The 20,393-nt window shown below is 35.6% G+C and overlaps 2 protein-coding genes across 5 annotated transcripts in view; one reads left to right on the top strand and one right to left on the bottom strand.

Moving 5' to 3' along the window:
* LOC132119423 (uncharacterized) overlaps positions 1–20,393 on the top strand; it is a 233,911-nt gene that overhangs the window by 157,996 nt on the left and 55,522 nt on the right. The gene's annotated exons all lie outside the window — the stretch shown is intronic.
* Positions 1–20,393, bottom strand: part of fgd5a (FYVE, RhoGEF and PH domain containing 5a) — a 52,163-nt gene that overhangs the window by 21,402 nt on the left and 10,368 nt on the right. For both annotated transcript variants that reach the window (XM_059529340.1, XM_059529339.1), the window contains exons 3-5: positions 19,783–19,900; positions 16,875–16,933; positions 16,350–16,380 (exon numbers count right to left, since the gene is read on the bottom strand). In XM_059529340.1, the coding sequence (XP_059385323.1) occupies positions 16,350–16,380; positions 16,875–16,933; positions 19,783–19,900 (208 nt within the window). The remainder of the gene's footprint in view (positions 1–16,349; positions 16,381–16,874; positions 16,934–19,782; positions 19,901–20,393) is intronic.

The following is a 20,393-nucleotide window of genomic DNA, read 5'->3' on the forward strand; positions in this document are numbered from 1 at the left end:
CAGATGTGTGATGGCTGTAGATACTGTGGTCTTGGAAAGAATTGCATCTTCACAGCTGGATTCTGTTCTATGGACTGCTACTGCAGAATGAATGAGTGGTCTATCTATCTATCTATCTATCTATCTATCTATCTATCTATCTATCTATCTATCTATCTATCTATCTATCTATCTATCTATCATCTATCTATCTATCTATCTATCTATCTATCTATCTATCTATCTATCTATCTATCTTTTTACTTGAATTGGTGACTGAAACTGAAAGCTAAATAAATGTTTTAGTGGATAAAGCTGTTTGCTTAATTGGTTAATGTCACTTAAAACAAGGTTACTAAACTCTTCTGAGTAATTTTTAAATTTATTAGTTTTTATAAATTTTTACTAATTTTTCTTTATCAGGCAAAACTTAGTTTTCTAGTGTAACACTTTACAATAAAGTTTCATTTGTTGACTGATGTATTAACTATAATTAACTATGAGTAATGCATTTGATACAGTATTTATTAAACTTTGTTAGTTTATAAAAATACAGCTGTACGTTGTTTGTTCTTGTTAGTTCACTAATGTTAACAAATACAGCTGACTTTAAATGACTTTAACTTAAGAACAGCAAGTGCGACTAACCGTGTTAAGAGACGTTTGTATTCTCAAAAATAATTGTAATGTTTTTGATTATTGATAAACTAAGACCTAAACGTGCGGTGGTGATTACGTCAGTAAGCCGTTTTGAAGGTACTTTCGAAAGTAATTTAAAATAATATTATTTACATCATTAACGCTGTTTTTACATTGGATATATTTCTATTGGTTTTATAGGATTATGTGTTTAATTTATCGCTTTCTATTAATCTATAGGCCAATAGCGATAAAGAGTATGACTCTTTGTTGAATCGATTCATCTTCCCTCGGATAGTAATGCCTGTGACCTTGATGACGTATTTTTGACAGTCGTTTCGCACACCGCACTTCGTAGTCGTAATTCGCATGTCGTGTGTGTAACAGAGCTATTGTGAAAACAAGCGCCGTGTCTGTAAACTGTCACAGTCGTACATTTTAGAGTTGTACTCTAAAAAAACACACAAAATCGCGTATCTGTAAACTGTCGTGGCCGTAGATATTGGAATCCAACTCTGACAAAAAACTGAATTACGTACAATAGTTTTAAATTACGCACGAGTATATTAAAATTACACACAAATGTTTTGAATTACATACGATTACTTTTGACAGTGATTTTATTCCATATACATCTAGATTGAGTAAGCATAAAGCTTGATGAACAGATGTTCACATTAAGTATTGTACATACTTAATAAACTTTACAAAAAATTTGTTACAGTACATGATACATATTCTATAGCCTAACACCTGGGTTGAACATAATAAGGATATTGTTTTATAATAAAACAGCTAGATAGCAGTGGCTGTGATAGCCATTTAAAGTGGTGATATACAGTAGAATTCATTGTTTAGATTCATTGTTTATAATAATAACAGTGGAAAAAAAAATGCAAAGAACTATATCAACTTGACAAAGTGATCCAGAGTTCCGTGCAAATACATAAAACATTTTTTTTAACTCTAACCACATTTATCCCTCAGGATGAGCTTCCAGGCTTAAGCTACTGGACTGAGCTAAAAGCAGACTGTGCACAAGCCTCCAGCTTAGACATAATTTTTGCCCACAATACCACCCGTCGAGGGATCATGTTATTAGTTTCTGCTGAATATATTTGTTTTGGCCATAACAGACCGTTAAATTAAGCGGCCATGAGCTGACCTGTTCAGGGACCGCTAGCCTGATGGCTAGATCCAGGGAGGATTTATTTACTTGACCTACTATACATACACGTCATTTACCTAATGAATCGCCTAGAAGGGGGTAAAATCTTCTCTGAAATGTCTTCACAGGCAAAGCCGTTAGGGTATGTGTATTCGTTATGAGGAAAGTGATGACGTAAAACAAAGTCTGACATGCATGAGCACACAGATGTGTAAGCAGTCATGCTGGGTGGAGGTTTGCTGGAATTCCTTTCTGAGCTTCACACATGAATCAATGCATATTTATCACAGCCGTGTCAGCATTTGTCAATGCCCTCATAATTACCTGTTTACAGTCTATGAAACTTGTTTCCTCCAATAGCATTTCAATAGTTGAAACTCCCTGACAAATTTCCAAATGTTCATTGCAATGAAAGTGCTTTGTTTTACAGTTGCCTTGATGAAGTCTCATTATAGTTTTATTGCTTTCTAGAGTCAGATGCATAAACCACGACACAGGAATGAACTGGCTGGTGGGAGATAACTTGTATTCGTTTCTGTTTATGCTTCTCCACGATATTCGCTCAAGAACAAAAGAAATGAATCAAGCTGCAAATTGTCAAAAATCACATGACTAGCAACCTGAATTAAAAGCAAAACTTCCCATTAGGGACAGGTTCTGGAAATTCTTAGTATTTTTGTGTTATTCAATAACAAACAATGGAACAATAGAGCACATGTTCTGTCCTGTAGTGTTCTGATGGAGCACTCTGTTCCTTTCAGAGTACACAAAACAGAGAGAGAGAAATAAAAAATAAATGGAAAGAATGACAAGCCAAGAAACCCAGGAAAATATTTTTACTCTGATGTCTGTCTTAAAATTCGTAATGAGAAATAAAATATATATACAATTGCTGACATACAGTATGAGTATGTAGCTATAAAATAGTGTAAATTTTTTCTTTTTTTAATTGGGCAAGGACGTAACAAATTGATCATAAGCGACAAAGACATAATATTACAAAAGATTTCTATCTTAACTAAACACTGTTCTTTTGAACTTCCAAGGAAAAGTCTCCATTTGATCTCAATTTACTGTTAACTCACTGAGAACAAAATAAATACATTTTTATAAAAAAAATATAATGCAGTGATTCTATTTGTGCTATTTTGCTTTGTTTCTTCAGCTTCTTCACCTATGGATCCAAACAGTACTATCAAGTAAATTTAAGAGATGTATGCTAAACCTAAAAACTGTATAAATCCCCATTCCACAGAAGTAAGGAAACACCCTTAAAGTCACCGTTGACCAGAGGTGGGTAGTAACGAGTTACATTTACTTCGTTACATTTACTTGAGTAATTTTTTGGGGTAACAAATACTTTTCGGAGTATATTTAAAGATGGGTACTTTATACTCTTACTTGAGTAAATTTTTGGGGGAAAATCTGTACTTTTACTTCGTTACTGTGGGCGACGCTCCTCTCGTTACTTTATCTTAATGCAATAAATGTTATGCTTCAGTTTATTCCAAACGCGCCGTCTACTTTTCTCTGGGCAATGAGCGATGCCCATTCGCGAATGATTCATTCTTTTGAGTCAATTCTGTTCAAAGGCTTGATCAAACCAATTGGCAAACGAGTGAATTGGTTTATGAATCAGTTTGAATGAGTCATTCAGTTCCCTGCCGCACGCGCTGAGCGTCTGAAGTGGTTCACTCGGAGTTGTAACGTTTAAGAACAGAAAGAGCGTTGAAAACGTGGCTGGAACTGCACTGAATTGAAATCTGCAAAGGTTATTATTTGCTAGCGATGGAGATCCTTATTAGATGAACACCGCGTGTGCTGTCTACTGTTTAACAGGTAATAACTTGGGCTACATTCGATTACAGTACACGATACCACTGTGACATTAGTTTGTTGTACATGTGTGGCTTATAACAGAGGGGAGTCAAGTTGAATGCAGCTTCCAAAAGACAAAAAATAGCCGATTAAGATTTTATTCATTTTAATACAATCACACTGGTGCAAGTACGTTCAGCGAGTCATATTATCAGCTGCTAAATTCAGATCTGTGATTGCTTGCTGGCGCTAGCCAGAGATAGATGTGTTTTTACAGCACTGCGCATTATAACAAATCACACATAAATCTTTTGAGCTTATTAAAGCATTGGCCAATCAGAGGCGTTCAGATGAGTCATCGCTAAAATGCCGGTGCTTCCTTCACTCGCTCACTGACTGAATACCTATTTCTGGCGAATTCTCTCGCAGAAACAACAAAGTGCAGATGTGTGTACGAATCTTTAATTAAGATATTGATTTCACAGTGTTAACAGTTTCAGTGATTTTTTATGGGAGTTTCTGAGAGTGATTGAAATCTAGACTGTCAGTGAAAATTATCTTTAATAATGTAAATGTTATTTGCTCTCTTTCTGAACAATGAAAGATTAGTAGCAATATTTATATCACATTAACTTTCAATGTTAAATTCACATTTAATATAAAGTCAGTCGTATTAAAAATATGTTATGGCATGACACCTATGTCTGTTACTTAAGTAAACAGACAGGGTTTTATAATAAATTACATAAATTGGAGTAAAGGCTGATGAAATATATACATTTATACACGCACACATACATTACATACATTTTATCTATATATCTAAATAAAAATAGGCTCAGTATATATGACCCAAAGTAACTAGTAACTAACTACTGGAGTAGATTTTTTATCCGATACTCTTTTACTTATACTCAAGTAACTATTCAAGACTAGTACTTTTACTTTTACTTGAGTAAATATTTCTAGAAGTACTTTTACTTTTACTTGAGTACAGTTTTTGGGTACTCTACCCACCTCTGCCGTTGACAGCAGTGAGCACTGGCTTAATGGTCATATGATGCGATTTTAATTTTTCCTTTCTCTTTGGGGTATTACAAGCTCTTAGTGCATAAAGAAGATCTGTAAAGTTGCAAAGACTCCAAAGAGATATCCTTAATAAAAGTTAAGACTCGTCCACACCCCCCTAATCACGCTCCCACATCTCTACGTTACTATGTGGGAAGATTTGCATAACGGCGCCCAAATGTTCACGCAAAGAAAGAAAGCACACCTTTTATTCTCGTTGTAGTATTGTTGTTGCCGCTGCCGCTATATCGTATGAATGCTGTGTGTTTAACTATGAAAGTGAAGCAATTTTGTTTGGCCTTCCAAAAGAGGATGATATCCGCTTTGTCATGCCTGGAGCTGATCCATGCTGGTCGCTGAGGAAATACATCAACTTTGCACTGTGGATCACAGGATCGGCTTTCACCATGGACGAAGTGGAGTCCAGCCCGGAGTCGTCACATATGGTTGCCGCAATCCTTCGTAGAATCTGCCTGCCGTGCCGTTCTCAAGCCGGCCTCCGCTCACTCTAGGTCTCTGACCTTCGCTCACTCAAGGTAGCGGTGTGTGACGCTGTTTCGTTGAGAAAGACTTTGAGAACTTTCGTTGAGAACTGATTTGTTTGGCATTCCAAAAGAGGACGCGACTAGAAATCATGTTTATATCACATTTATAATGGGTTTTATTTTTATGTCTCGTCGCTCCAGCTGGACAGGGCATCACATTATTTTAAGGGGCGTAACATTTCCGTCACACGCTTGAGGCATTTGGCCAATCACAACGCGCTGGATAGCTGGCCAATCAGAACTTTTCAGACCGATAAGCCTTGTAAAAATCGCAACCTGTCCTCCAACCAATACGCTCGTATAGGTCGTTTGTCCAAATCCCTGAAATACGACCCATCAGAGCTTATACTACAATTGCGCCCCTATCGGCAAAAGGTCGTTTTCATATTAATGTTTAATACTCTTTTTTTGCACTCTGGTTTGCGTTTCGTGTAGCTCAGTTGGTAGATTATTGCGTTATACCTTGATATGTAATCATGCTATCATGGGTTCAATTCCAGGGAACGGACGTGCACGAAAATGTATATGCTCAATAAATCATAATTTAGCATGATTTCTGTGAGGGTTAGGTTTAGGGGTGGGGTTAGGTGTGAACGAATAAGCAACCTAGTAAAATATGTAGGAAATTCTGTGAGACCGGTGTAAAAAGCCCACACATTCCATTTAAATAAACGTGCGTTTTGATTGGTAATGACTTTATACATCATTTCATGACGACAGACGCAACGCGATACTGTCATTATTTTAACGCGAGCTAGAGGGCGCTTAACTTTAAAACGTAAATATAGGTCGTAATAAGGTGCTTGCACAAACGACCTATATGGTCGTTTTTTTGTTGGAGGACAGGCTCAAAAATCGACACATTTCAGAAAGACGGGGCATAGAGGAGAAACAATAATGTACAGTATGTGGAAAATAATGTGTTTTTTGAACCTTAAAATGCATAAACACATTTCAATACACCAAATACACAAAATAATGTTCTTTTTAGCAACATCATGACACCTTTAATGATGTCATACTGGACAGAGAATCAAGGTGACTCAGATCCTCCAGCTCATTATTATTCAGCACAGCACAGAGAGAGTGATTAATGACATCTTTATCTTTTCTACATATTCACTAATTGTTAAATGCAGTATAAATATTTATAGCACATCAATATCAAACTGAACGTTCTCCCAAAGAAAGCTAGACATGAAATACTATTGCAGCAATGCTCTGATGTGCCTATTCATTTAGCTCCATTCACGATCCCTCCCATTATGCTGCTCAATTCAAATCCACAGCATTATGTATGAATAAGGGGAGCTATAATAACAGTTCTACAGTAATACAATACAGCATATGCATACGAGGCACACAGGCATGTATATTATTAGCATTCTTTAGTCGTTAATAGGACAGCGATTCTATTGACTATGGCTTATTTTATTCAAATGAGGCAATTAAAATGGTGAATATGAAGTACAGTAATTTACAAGAGGTGCACCATATGAAGAACTCTAGTTCACACTGGATTGTGTTAAATTGCTCCTTCAGCCCCACCTTAACGTGATAATTGGGATACATATTGTATTAATCATGAAAACAGAAGTGCTAAATCTGATTATGAGGTTACAGTATAGAGGGCAATGTTTAAAACAATAGGTTACAGATTTTTCCGGATAATCTCATTGCTCACATGGACCCTGCAAGCCATGCACACACAAACACACAAACACACACAGCCCTATAGGGAACAAGGTTAGAAAGACACTTGGCTGTCAAGAGTGGGAGAGCTAATGAAAACAAATGATAATTTAAATTGGAAACAGTACATGACAGAGCAATATTAAGTATAGTGTGAAGAACCAATGAATTCAGACACACAGTAAAACGCTCCTTTAATCAGACACTGAAGTCTTCATTACACTGATATATGAAAAAAATATTTTTAGTTTTGGGTCATTTCACCCAAAAAGAAAAATAATTCTGTTATCATTTATTTAAAAAAATGTCCTTACAATGTTTTTTTTTTTTTTTCATCCAATCAGGGCCGCTGCTGGCCAAATGGGTGCCCTAAGCAGGATTGTATTGTTGTGCCCCCCTTCCTCAAATATGATGATGGAAAAAAACGAGAAGGGTCTGGCTGCAGACTTGCACTTGCACTCTCACTTGCATTCTCAGATTTGCACTCTCAGACACTTGCACTTCCGCTAGTGACATCACTTGCAGTCTTTATTTTATTATTTTGTTCTATTTATTGATAACTGTTTGTTTGAATCTCTCAACATTTTACAACAGTAGCCAGGTGGTGAAGACAAGAAAAAAAAAAATATATATATATATATTACAATGTCACTTGCAATCGCTACTTGCACTCTTCGCTACCTGTGACGTCACTTGCAATCAACACAAATCGTGCATGTTGCCAATGGAGACAAGATGCTGTGGTGGTGATTAAACAATTAAAACTAAATTAGTAGGCCTACTACTATAACGTACAGGGTCCTGCAAGAAAAAGACAAGACCGGCAAATCTGTGGCCACAGAACAGCAGAATATGAACGTTTGCGCAAAGTCTTTCGTTAAGCGTTTTCCTCCTGTAGAAAAAACGTACTGATAAAAAATTAAAAAATGTACTACAAGGCAAGCAGATGGCTATGAACACAATGCACAGACTTTGTCCTCCCATACAGCAAAACGCTTAATGTGGCCTAATAACAGACTAAGATGATAAAGACTATTCAGTAGGCCTAGCCTATATGTCTTGTTGTTGATTCAACGTATATACAGACCAGCAAATATGAACGTGCATTATGAAATGCATTAAGTGATTTTAGGATCAACTCCATGCAGGCAAGCAGACGAGTACAGAACGCAGTGTGTTAAATTGTACATTAAACGTTTTCCTCCTGTAAAAAATCATTATAAATAAAACATAATGTAGCTTAATGGAAAAAGACAGTGATATAAACGAGTTGTAGACAGTTTATTCAATATGCAAAAATGCTTAATGTGACACATGCGTGTTGCGTTTATTCTGGGCTCACCTGCTTGGCCGTACATATAGTTATGTATTTTAATAATGCTTTTAATAAAGCATATTAAGTTTGGCCTTTATCATCTTAATCCATTATGCCACATTTTGCAGTATGTGAGGAAAATACTATATACATATTCATTAAAATAATGAACTCTAAATTTAATTTGATATTTTAATAGCATCTTAATACATTAAGCCATGTTAAGTGTTTATGTTTTTCTATGGGAGGAAAATGCTTAGCGAGAGACTTTGCGCAAACGTTCATATTCTGCTGTTCTGGCCACGGATTTGCCTGGTTTTTTTTTTGCAGGACCCTGAAAGCAAGTCTGAGAGTGCAATCTGCAGCCAGACCCTCTTGAAAAGAAACTATAGGGGTGAAAATAGAACTTTAATCAAATAAAAAAGTAAATGAATAAATTCCATTATTTACAAATTACAATTGTAGCTCTCGACATTTACCTATGGCTATAACTTTATTATGACTCTAATTTATTTTATAGTCTCAAGCATTCAGAAATCATGCAAAAGGAAATTAAGCAGTTTTATTATGATAAAACCAAGGTTTATATTTGTAAGGGTTGTGATATGCACGTTTTTTGTTGAAGAAATGATAAAGGCTGTGTCATCTATAGCAAAAAGGTGGCCAAAAATGAAAGATTAAGTGAATATTTGAATTAAATGTTTGGTCAGTAGCCTAAACAAGGATTTGATTGTCCTGTAAGTGTAACAGCAGCAATTAGATGGCATTTCGCTGCCTTTGCAGGCATTTGGAATAACATGTACATAAATTGTTTATTTTGTATTTGCCTACATTATGTATTTTAACAGTGTTATTATTAACCAATCATTATTGCCTCATTGATTTTTTATATAATGCATTTTAGCTTAGGTCTGTTTTTATAGCAACAACAACAACAACAAAAAAATTACAGTATATTAATACTTCTTTGTAAATTATTATTTGAAGTAACAAAACAATGGTTAATTTGCAGTTACCATGGCTACAAGAACGATGATTTGTGGTTTTATTGTTAAAACCATGGGTAATATTCGTAAGGGAACCTGAAAAGAAAACAAAAAACAAAACAAAACCTTTCACAGGAATGTGCCTGAAAGTGATAAACGGGCCTCGTTTTTTACCTAAATTATTTATTTTAATATATATTAAAAATGTATAAGGTGTGCATTGTAGCTGACACCTAAATGAACACATTACAATTGTTTTATGACTGCAAGTTTTCTCCTCAAATGCGATTGAGCTTCAAATTTGCGTTTGAGTCCATATAAAAAAGTAGCATAATTTACAAATGATTTACAGTTTATTTTAATAAATATCAAACATTCAATTCAAATTTAATTGTGCATTATAGCTGACACCTAGATGAACAATTACAGTTGTTTTTATGACTAAGTCATTGTCCTCAAATGCTACTGACGTTAGAAAAGTGTATACCAATATTGCATGTAACTTTAGAGACAGTCCCTAAATTTGAGACTATCGAACGTCCAACGTCAAGCCAACTTTATGCCTGTTTTTTTTTTTTTACTTTCTTTATTTTTCTATTCTCTGCGCCGGATTGCTGATGTCCTTTACCCGGGCATAGATGTCCATCCATCAATTATGAACATTCAGCCGCAAACATGAGGTGCGAGCGGTCACGAGCGCGGATGGGAGAATGGCGGAAGTTTTTTTTTTTTGAGGAACTGGGATGGTGCCCCCTCTGGGAGTTGGTGCCCTACGCAGACTGCGTACTCTGCATATAGGGAGTGGTGGTACTGCATCCAATAAAAGTCAAGAGGGAACAATTTTGTTTTAAACCATTGACATTCATGTACACAACCATTCTTTAAAATATATAAATTTGGTGTGTATGTATGTATATATGGTGTGTGTGTGTGTGTGTGTGTGTGTGTGTGTGTGTGAGTGTGTGTTCAGCTCAGGATTATTATATTTTACTAAAACTAAAACCATAAAAACTTGAAATACAAGTTAAAGTCATTTAAGCTTGATGCCAAGTCACCATTTCTCCTTTTTATTTAAAGGAAACCTTTTATGACCTTTTTTACAAGATGTAATATTAATCTTATGGCTCTCCTGAATGTGCCTATGAAGTTTCTGCTCAAAATACAATACAGATAATTTATTATAACTAGTGGTCGACCGATATGTGTTTTTTTGACAGCCGATATCTTTGAAGCAGGAGGGCAGATAGCCGATATAAAGCTGATATAATTTTTTATTATTATTATTAATATTTAAGAAATTAAATTAGTATTAAAATAGTATTTTTCACAAATAAATAAATATTTAATAAAATTATAATATAAAAAAAGTAAACACTGTAACCAATAGGGCACTCAGTATTCTGGGAAGTTTGTGTGCATTGGGAATCATATTTTTTAAATAAAGCCAGGGTAACCCTCATTTTACATACAGCACACAGTGAAAATGACATGAATATGACAGTGAGCAAATGCATAAAGTACAGCATAATTTGAAATCACGAGTTTAAAGTTTAAAGCATTTAATTTACATGGACTGACCATCACGCAGAGAACATCATGCTGGATAAAAATGCACATTGGATTTGACAACGTTTGCAAGGTTTGTGAAATTAAATGTTCATTAGTCATTCAAAGATTTGTTTAAATTATATAAATGCATATTTGCTTAACCCTTAGGGTACTAAGCCCTTTTTGGTCCGTTTTCTCTATTTTTACATTTCGGCTTATAAACCATATGTAATGATGATGGACCACCATGTATTTGGTATCGATGGATTCAGAAGACCCTAAGCTACCATAAGCATGCATGCAATATGTTTATAAAGGAAGTATGAGTGAAAAATTGTACAATAAACTAGAGAATTTCAAAACAAAAATGAGATTTTTGTCATTTATTACTGAAAATCCTACCTCACACAACAAAAGTGAAAAGTTTTTGACCCAAAAATATATTTTTCAAACCCTTTGCTTGACAGAAATGGGTTAATGTTCAATCAAATGTGTAAAGAACAATTCAATAATTAACTTTATTTACAAACAGTCCTAGGCGTTTTTTCATTTTTGGGACTAAGCCCTTTTTGGTCTGTTTTCTCTATTTTTACATTTCGGCTTATAAACCATATGTAATGATGATGGACCACCATGTATTTGGTATCGATGGATTCAGAAGACCCTAAGCTACCATAAGCATGCATGCAATATGTTTATGAAGGAAGTATGAGTGAAAAATTGTACAATAAACTAGAGAATTTCAAAAACGAAAATGAGATTTTTTTTTGTCATTTATTACTGAAAAACACACAATATAGAACAGTTTTTGAAAAAAAAAAATTTCTTCAAACTCTTTGCTTGACAGAAATGTGTTATTGTTTAATCAAATGTGTAAAGAACAATTAAATAATTAACTTTTTTTACAAACAGTCCTAGGCATGCCAGTGAGCAAAGCAAGGCCAGGAGGTCTTGTTGTACACTTTGCTTGCCTTGCAGTGCTCACAGTACTTTCTGACATCTGCAGGCTTGTGTGCAGGGTTTGCTGGGTCCAAGGGACAATGGGTAGGGGTGTGCGGCGAGTTGTCCTGTCTGCATCCTGCATCAGAGCAAATACACAATCAAACTGGAAGCTTTTTTTGTGTCAATATTCAATGTAGAAAAAATAACTCCTATAAACTCATGTAACCCTATGAAACTCCACTGTACACTAAAAACACATTTCACCTCTCTTGACCTGAGCAGTTTACTTAGTTGAGTAAGTCAGTCTATTGAAACAAATTGCACACCACTCTTGAACTGAGTTTACAGGGAAAGAGTAGTATGGTACACTAAAACAAATATTTCATGCCTCAATCGCTATATGACTAAAAATCCAAAACATATACATACTCAAGATGTATGATATAATAAATTATAATGATAAAGAGGTTATTTGAAGTTACATACCAGTCCTCAAATGGATCTTCCCCATCCTGGTAAAATACTTCGTCATCTGTGTAAAAGCTGTCTGCTCCAGATTTCCCCTCGTCACTTTCCAGTAATTGTTCCAGAGCTTGTTCTGCCCTAAATCTTTTACTGCTTGCAATTTTGATAAAACAATTCTGTAATAATGCTATATCTCTCTCGAATTTATCTCTTTGTGCTCGCTAATACTCCGATCGTTCTCTGTAACACTCCGATCGCTTTCTGCTTTCTCCACCTCATGCTGATTCTCCGATCGGTTATTGATTACACCTGGCTGGAGGTCGTTTTACTATAGTCCAGCCCAGCTTTTACAAGGCTACAGCAGAGCTACAGAGTCCTCTGAATGGCTAGAATAAATCATGGTAACCTTCCTCTGATTGGGTTAGAAAAATATTCCTCCCAGCGGTTTTTACATTGGTTGTTGCGTGTTGAATCTGCCTAACATAATAGTTTTCATTGGCCTGTTTACGCAGTGGTATTGCGCAATAAGGGAAGCGTGTTTAATATACAAACTGAATACCGCTGTTTTCAGTGGAATCTGAGGAAGACGGCAAAAAAAACCGCATCTCTCTAGCATTAATAGTTTTTGAGATAACTACACATTTGTAAAAGTATGCCATTTTGGGCGGTACCGCCCAATCCGTCCCCAGAGGGTTAATGCTGATGGAAAAGGAGAAAGTATTATAATGTTTGCCTTTATATTACTAATAGGCCTAACATAAAAGAAATCGTTATAATACTTTCTGTATACATTAATTCCTTTGTTTAACCATTCTATCTGATTATTAGACAGACTTCTATCCGTATTAGACAGAACTGTTAACAAAGACAGCGAACAAGAGAGAGAGAGTGTGAGTATTGTGTGCGCTCAGGCGCTGCCTTTCTCAACGCCGTCAAAATAAAGGTCCCGTCTCGAACACATTGGCCAAGCAGAAAAATGCATCGGCTGATGCCGATATTTGAAAAATGCCAAAAATCAGCCGATATATCGGCCTTGGCAATATATCAGTTGACCACTAATTATAACATGTTGAAAAGTGTTTTTTTTGGGGGGCGGGTCTAAAATGTGCTGTTTCAGGAGTGTGTTCCCTCACATGAAAATGAGCTGCAACTTCCCGCCTGACTCCAGAAGGGGGTGGAGCCCAGACGTCTCTGTTTTGCATATGACAATAAACAGAGAGGAGAAGCAACATGAGTGAGAGTGAGAAGACTGGTATTCAGCCATACATGTATGAACCAGACTCAGAACAAGAAGAGTCTACAGCAGATGAATCAATAATGCGAATTAACCATTTATGTACCTGTATAGTTTTTCACAGCTGCTTTGTACACTTTTGTAAGTACTTCTGGTTTGTAATGATGGAGTTTTACATCCTAAAACAGTGCAAGGGTGTTCCTGCCAGGACATTAGGCTTGATCGAACTATCCCTTTAAAACCACTTAATATGTCTTAAACTGACTGACTCTCTCAAAAAAAGAAAAAATTGGAAAAGGAGAAGTCGAGTCAATTCATTCATATTGACAAGTTATTTGGGGTTTATTGCCAGACCTGATGTGTTTTTATGTTTAGAAGTGACAAGGCTCATGTGAAGATTCCCAAAACAAAAGCCTGGTGCGTAGGTATTGCGTCACTCACAGGCTGACTTTTTCATGACAAGGTTGTCAAGGCCAGGAAGTCTCAGTTACTGAAACAACACGGATAATGGCTTGTAAAAAACCCCACCCGTGTGTGTCTCTCAATGTGTGTAAACATATGTGTGTAAAGGTTCAATGTATATTTGTGCATTTGCAATTGGTTGCCAAGACAGAATACACAGGTGACAGCAGCAGTACAACACTAATTTGGGAGCCCTTTTACAGGACCTTTGCCTTTCTCATGAAATCAAATCTAGCTGTTTTACAAAGGTTGTGTCATTTCAAATCCATGAGTTTTGCCCTTGCAAATATCAATGAAATTATGTTAAAGTAAGACTAGGGTGGTTCCCAGGGTGTTGCTATGGCATTGTTTAGTTCTTAAGATGTTCTAGTCCGATTGATTAGGAAAGTAATAGCATACCTTTACTTAACAACACGCATGAATTGGGTATCATACGGTAGCCGAGAGAGCTCAACGCGCTGCAATTTAAGAAAACACATGCAAATTGAAAAAACACCAGCAAAAAAAACAAAAAAAAAACATCTTCATCAGTTTGACAACACAAGTGTTGCAAATCCTCACAACACATGCATATAACGAAACATGCTGCAAAATCTCACAACACATGCATATAACGAAACGCGCTGCAAATCCTTCACAACACATGCAAATTAAGAAACGCTGCAAATCCTCACAACACATGCATATAACGAAACACGCTGCAAAATCTCACAACACATGCATATAACGAAACACGCTGCAAAATCTCACAACACATGCAAATTAAGAAACGCTGCAAATCTTCACAACACATGTATTAATGAAATGCGCTGCAAATTCTCACAACACATGCATTAACGAAATGCGCTGCAAATCCTCACAACACATGCAAATTAACAAACGCGCTGCAAATAGCACTGACCACAATGGAAATGTTTCAAGGACATCCCAAAAAGTGTCGGTCCCAGCTGGGATTTGCTTATTGTGCAGTGGCTACTGGTCAGTGGAGTTGTTGGTGAACTGAAAGTTTTTTTTTTTTTTTAACACCCTGATTGCATGATTCCTTTATCTTTTGGATATTATTAGCCTAAATAAGCTGAATAATTACATGATTAAATGTAAAACGTAACTTAAGATGGCTAACTTTAATATCCTCAGCTAAATATAATTTCAAGGTTAATGAAAATAAATTTTCAATGGTTCATTAATTGTTTCTTAATGTGCATGTTATGTGAGGATTTGCAGCGTTTCTTAATTTGCATGTGTTGTGAAGGATTTGCAGCGTGTTTCGTTATATGCATGTGTGGTGAGGATTTGCAGCGTTTCTTAATTTGCATGTGTTGTGAAGGATTTGCAGCGCGTTTCGTTATATGCATGTGTTGTGAAGGATTTGTGGAGCTTTTCGTTATATGCATGTGTTGTGATGATTTGCAACATTTGTGTTCTCAAACTGATGCAGATGTTTTCTTCATTTACTGGTGTTTTTTCAATTTGCATGTGTTTTCTTAAGTTGCAGCGTGTTGAACTCTCTCGGCCACCGTAGTATCATTCATATATCTTTAGAACCCTAAGTATGACCAATGGTAATAATGGTGCTTGCCTTATCAATCAAAACTAAATTAAAAATAAGGTTGAATTCATTAAACATAATTTCACTGGTCACAGTGCAAAGTATCATCAAGAGCAAAACAGATGACCCACATACGAGCTGGTAGCAAACTTACTGGCTGAGGACTGTTTTAATGTCTATGTGAGGTGTATACATTGCCAGAATTGTGTGAGATGAGCTTATGGATTCAGTGGATTTTACCTGCTTGTAACGTCCTCACAGAAGCAATAATCCACAGAGGTCTTGGATAGACAAGACAAGTATATGTCTACACACTGCTAAACATAAGCCTCTGTTATAAAGCCCCGTGAGTGATTTATCAAAGTGGTAAACAGCCATCCTTTTTTAATGTCTGCACAGATTTGTAACTGAATGCCTAATTTACACTACTGTTCAAACGTTTAGAGTCAGTAAGATTTTTAATTATTCTCTAACAGGGGCTGCATTTACTTAAATAAGAATACAGTAATAACAGTAATATTGTGAAATATTATTGCAATTTACAATAACTGTTCCAATAACTACAATAACTTTTATGTAATTTATTCTTATGATGGCAAAGCTGAATCTTAAGCAGTCATTACTCCAGTCTTCAGTGTCATCAGATGAACTGAATGATCCTTCAGAAATCATTCTAATGTGCTGATTTGGTGCTCAAGAAACATTTCTCAGTATTATCACTGTTGAAAAAGGTTGCATTACTTAAAACTTTTATTTATTACTGCATTAATTGCTGATGTTTTATTTATATATTAGTTCTTTAAAAAAAATCTTACTGACTCCAAACTTTTAAAAAATAATGTAAGCAAAAAATCTTATTTATTACAATTGCAATTCGGCCACAATTATACTTAACAATTAACAAAGTTATTAATTTGGATATTATAAAGATTTTCATACCTCCTGAAGAATCTTCAGAGCCTTCACATGTCTGTGGATTATTGAAAAGAGACAACATTACTGTTAGTAGAAAATTTCCAAACAATAAATTATTTGACGAACAACATTAGTCCAAATTCTGTCAAACATTTGTCCAATTCTGTCAAACAGGTATGTCTCTGATCATCCAAGTGATACCAACATTTCGACAGCCAATTTATGAAGCCAGTTGAGATCCATAACAAATACATTTGAAGGGCTTAGGGGAAAAAAGCAGGCTTGCTTAGATACTGGATCACATTCAATAAATGTATTGTACAATTAATGACTTCATTGAGTCACTGCTGAAATGCAATATCTTAAGGCACACAGTCCAGTAATAGGCTGTCAGTTTGAGTATCAGAGGAGCTGCTGAGTGAATAAGAATAGACAGTGATAAAGATGTGGACAGAGCCTGGATAAAGAAGATCCCTAAAGGACATCACATGAAACACAATTAGACTGTACTTGGATTGCATTTAAATCCAGACAGAGACAAACACTCACTCTCTTTCTGAGTCCATCAGGTCTTTGGCAACATAGTAGGCTCTGGATTGGCCATCGATCTGTGAGTGACAGAAAAGAAAGCAATGAGAGATAAATGAAGAAATCCAGTGTTTAAGTACACATAGTTCAGTTACAGCACATGTTAAAGAGAAATATATAGATGATATGTAGAAAAAATTGTGCTGTCAGAATTAGCACGTTAAAGCATAATATTAATTTGTTCAGTTTAACACATTAAAAATATTTAATGCATTTAACACAGGGGCGGAGCTAGGGTTGGCCACCACACCCACCACTGCTGCTTCTGTCTCTTTTTTTCTCTGTTTATTTAGACACAAAACATCTTTACGAACACATCAAATGGGAGACTTTCAGACATGCACTCTAACTTTACCTCAGTGCCAGGCACTAGTCAAACAAGCACGGAAAAGGTAAAGGTGACGAGGAGCTTCAGTAGAACAACAGTGAACCCCGGTCAGATAAGATGTTGTCAGGACATATGTCAGTAAAAACAATCCTTCCTGTCCTATCAGCCGTTATACTCTGCTCATCGCACATGCTCTTCAATTGCAACTGCACGCTGTATATAATTTCATACTAAAGTGCAAATGAAACTACGAACATGCAATGTTGTAGTTATGTTATCAGTTTAGTCATGAATTTACCAAAAAGGCAATAAAAGCTGCCTTAAAACTGTGCATGCATGTATTTGTTATGCATGAGTCACAATTAAGAACATGTCTCTGAAATGCATTGGTTTTTAAAACTGTTCTGGAGCAGCCCAGCACTGTCTCCATCATCTAACACACCCGATTCAACTAATCAGCTCATTAGTAGAGACTTTAAGACCTGAAGTGGGTCAGAAAAAGTAAAGAGAAAATATGATGCGTGTCAGATCCGCGTCATGTTTAGCATCTGCAGCTCTTAAAAACAGCCAAAATAAGCTAATAACCCCGCTGCTGTGATGTATGTTCATCAAAGAACAAAGAGACAAATAAATGACTTTTGTAGCTTTAAGGATTCATCTATATTTAATTTAGTGTTTGATAACTTCAGTTCAATTTCTGTATATTTCCTACTTGCTGAAGGGCACAAGTACTGTAGCTAAATATTATATTTATTATAGGGTTTATATGAAGATTGAAGAAGTTCACTTAAATAAGAAGTTGTTTTTTAAAGTCTAATTAATGTTTAAATTGATAGCTCTCAATTATACTGTTATGCTTAACGGCAATAGTCAATGGTTAAATATTATGAAAAAACAACAACATTTCCTAGAGACAACAGTAGTATTGGTATCAGTGATGTTATTTCTACATTAATTTGAAGACTGAATGTGAAATTATTAAAATATAAAAGTATATTTTAAAACTTTATTGTTAGGTGGGATTCAGAAAAATTTACAATTAATTAGTAAAAATTTTAATCCATTGACAACACTAATAAAAATAATGATAGATATACAAATGAAGACAGAGTGATAGGGGAATTGATGTTCTGATCTAATTTCTCATACAATCCTGTCAAAAGAAGACAGATTATTTCATTAATGCACAATGCAAATGGGAAAGCTTTCCTGGATGTGCCCTGATGCATTGTGGATGAGACGCTGGTTTCATTGCAAGCACAAATCTACCATTGATTTGCAAGCTAATCACAGCTGTCTGAACACAAGTGTTACTACTGAATGGCTGTGTTTAGGAGAAAATGACTGCATGACTGGTACTTCACTGCTAATACTATGAATTTCATATTCATGTTTAGATTTATAAAAAGTCTTTAATATCTGTGCTAGGGTCACTTTTATGCATTGTAAAATCCATAACAAAACCAATTACAGAGCAGCTGGCTTTTTTCCAGCTTGTTGCTGTGCTGAAATGAGGCTGGGGTAGGTTACTCCCAGATATTCTTTTCTTTTTAAAGACGAAGAAAACAACGAAACAGGCGTCACAAGTCCGGGGCCCTGGCTGATATTACTGTGGCAGAGGAAAGGGGTGGGGTCCGCCTCTCACTCCAGCACTGAACTGACTGCCAGGAGACGTATGAACCTGAATCTCACAAAAATTGCACACACAGGGAATTCCAGTTCAACAGGGAGGGTCCTTGTTTTTATCTACTTTAGCATGCAAACCTGTCATTACTTGGGTAACACACGGGTTTGAGTTTTTGTTATCAGTGACCCACAAAGTGATGATTTGAAGTCTTCTTAAAAGCTAAATATGTTAAAGTATAAAGATCCATTTATACTGTGAAAGAGATTTGTGTTTATAATTTTTTTTTATTATATCGTATAATATTTATATTGTATTTGGTTTTAAAAATACTGTACTGTAAGTAATGTATTGTAAATTATTCTGGAAAATAAATGCTGAAGTACGTTTAAATAAATAATACTAATAATTAAAATAATGAAATAATTTTCTGCAGTCTCTCAGACCTTGAATTACAAAAATCCTTGATTATACACTTATTGGTTTGTATTATTATTATTATTCTGCTCTGCTAATCGAGGCTGCATTTATTTTATTAAAATTTCACTCTTCTATTTTAATATGTTTCCTGTGATTGCAAAGCTGAATTTACACCAGCCATTACTCCAGTCTTCAGTGTCACATCATCATTCAGAAATTATTCTAATAAGCTGATTTTACACACACACACACACACACACACACACACACACACACACACACACAATTTAAATTATTATTATCGATGCTGAAAACAGTTGTGCTGCTTAATCTTTTCATGACTGTCTGATGAATAGAAATTTCAAAAGAACAGCATTTATTTAAAATAACATCTTTTATAACAAATTTAATGCAGAATTTCTTACAAGAAACATCTTATTTTTGTGAGCACTGACATTAGAATATTTGCAGGAGATAATATAAAATTGATAACTGACCTGTCGGTCATGGCAGTGGTCTCCACAACCATCCTCTTCCTCAGATGTGCGTCCATGGTCTTCCTCATTGGACACAGTGGCAGACACAGGACAAACAGGGAATGGCTCAGTGTAGGCACTGTGAATGGATAAAAACATGACAGAAATGTTAAATGCACTATGATCACTATGGATTAGTTACTGTAGTATATATACACTTTGGTGTCCAGCCATGAAAAAGATTCCCCCTCTTCATTTAAACAAGACCTGGTGAGAATAATTTGACCCCCTCCAACCTCCTCCTTACAGTAGTAACACGGATGGCTGGGGCCAGATTGTGAGGATATTTACGGTTGGGCATGAAGGGCTGGCTTGGTGATCCTGTAGTGAGCACTTAAACCGAAAAAAAAAGGATCCGAGGATATGCAAATATGCACATAATGAAGATGCTCATATACTGAGGAGGGAACATGAGATGCACATGAGAGACATTTTTAGTGCATTTGCACTTATACTTATTTAAAGCAACTCTTTGGCATAAAAAAAATGTCGAACATTTAAAAGCATTTAAAGTTAATGTGTATGCATAATGTCAATGTACAAAAGATTTTGAGGTGCCCAGCTGTGTGTCA

The sequence above is a fragment of the Carassius carassius genome, chromosome 38 (assembly GCF_963082965.1).
Source record: "Carassius carassius chromosome 38, fCarCar2.1, whole genome shotgun sequence".
NCBI lineage: Eukaryota > Metazoa > Chordata > Actinopteri > Cypriniformes > Cyprinidae > Carassius > Carassius carassius.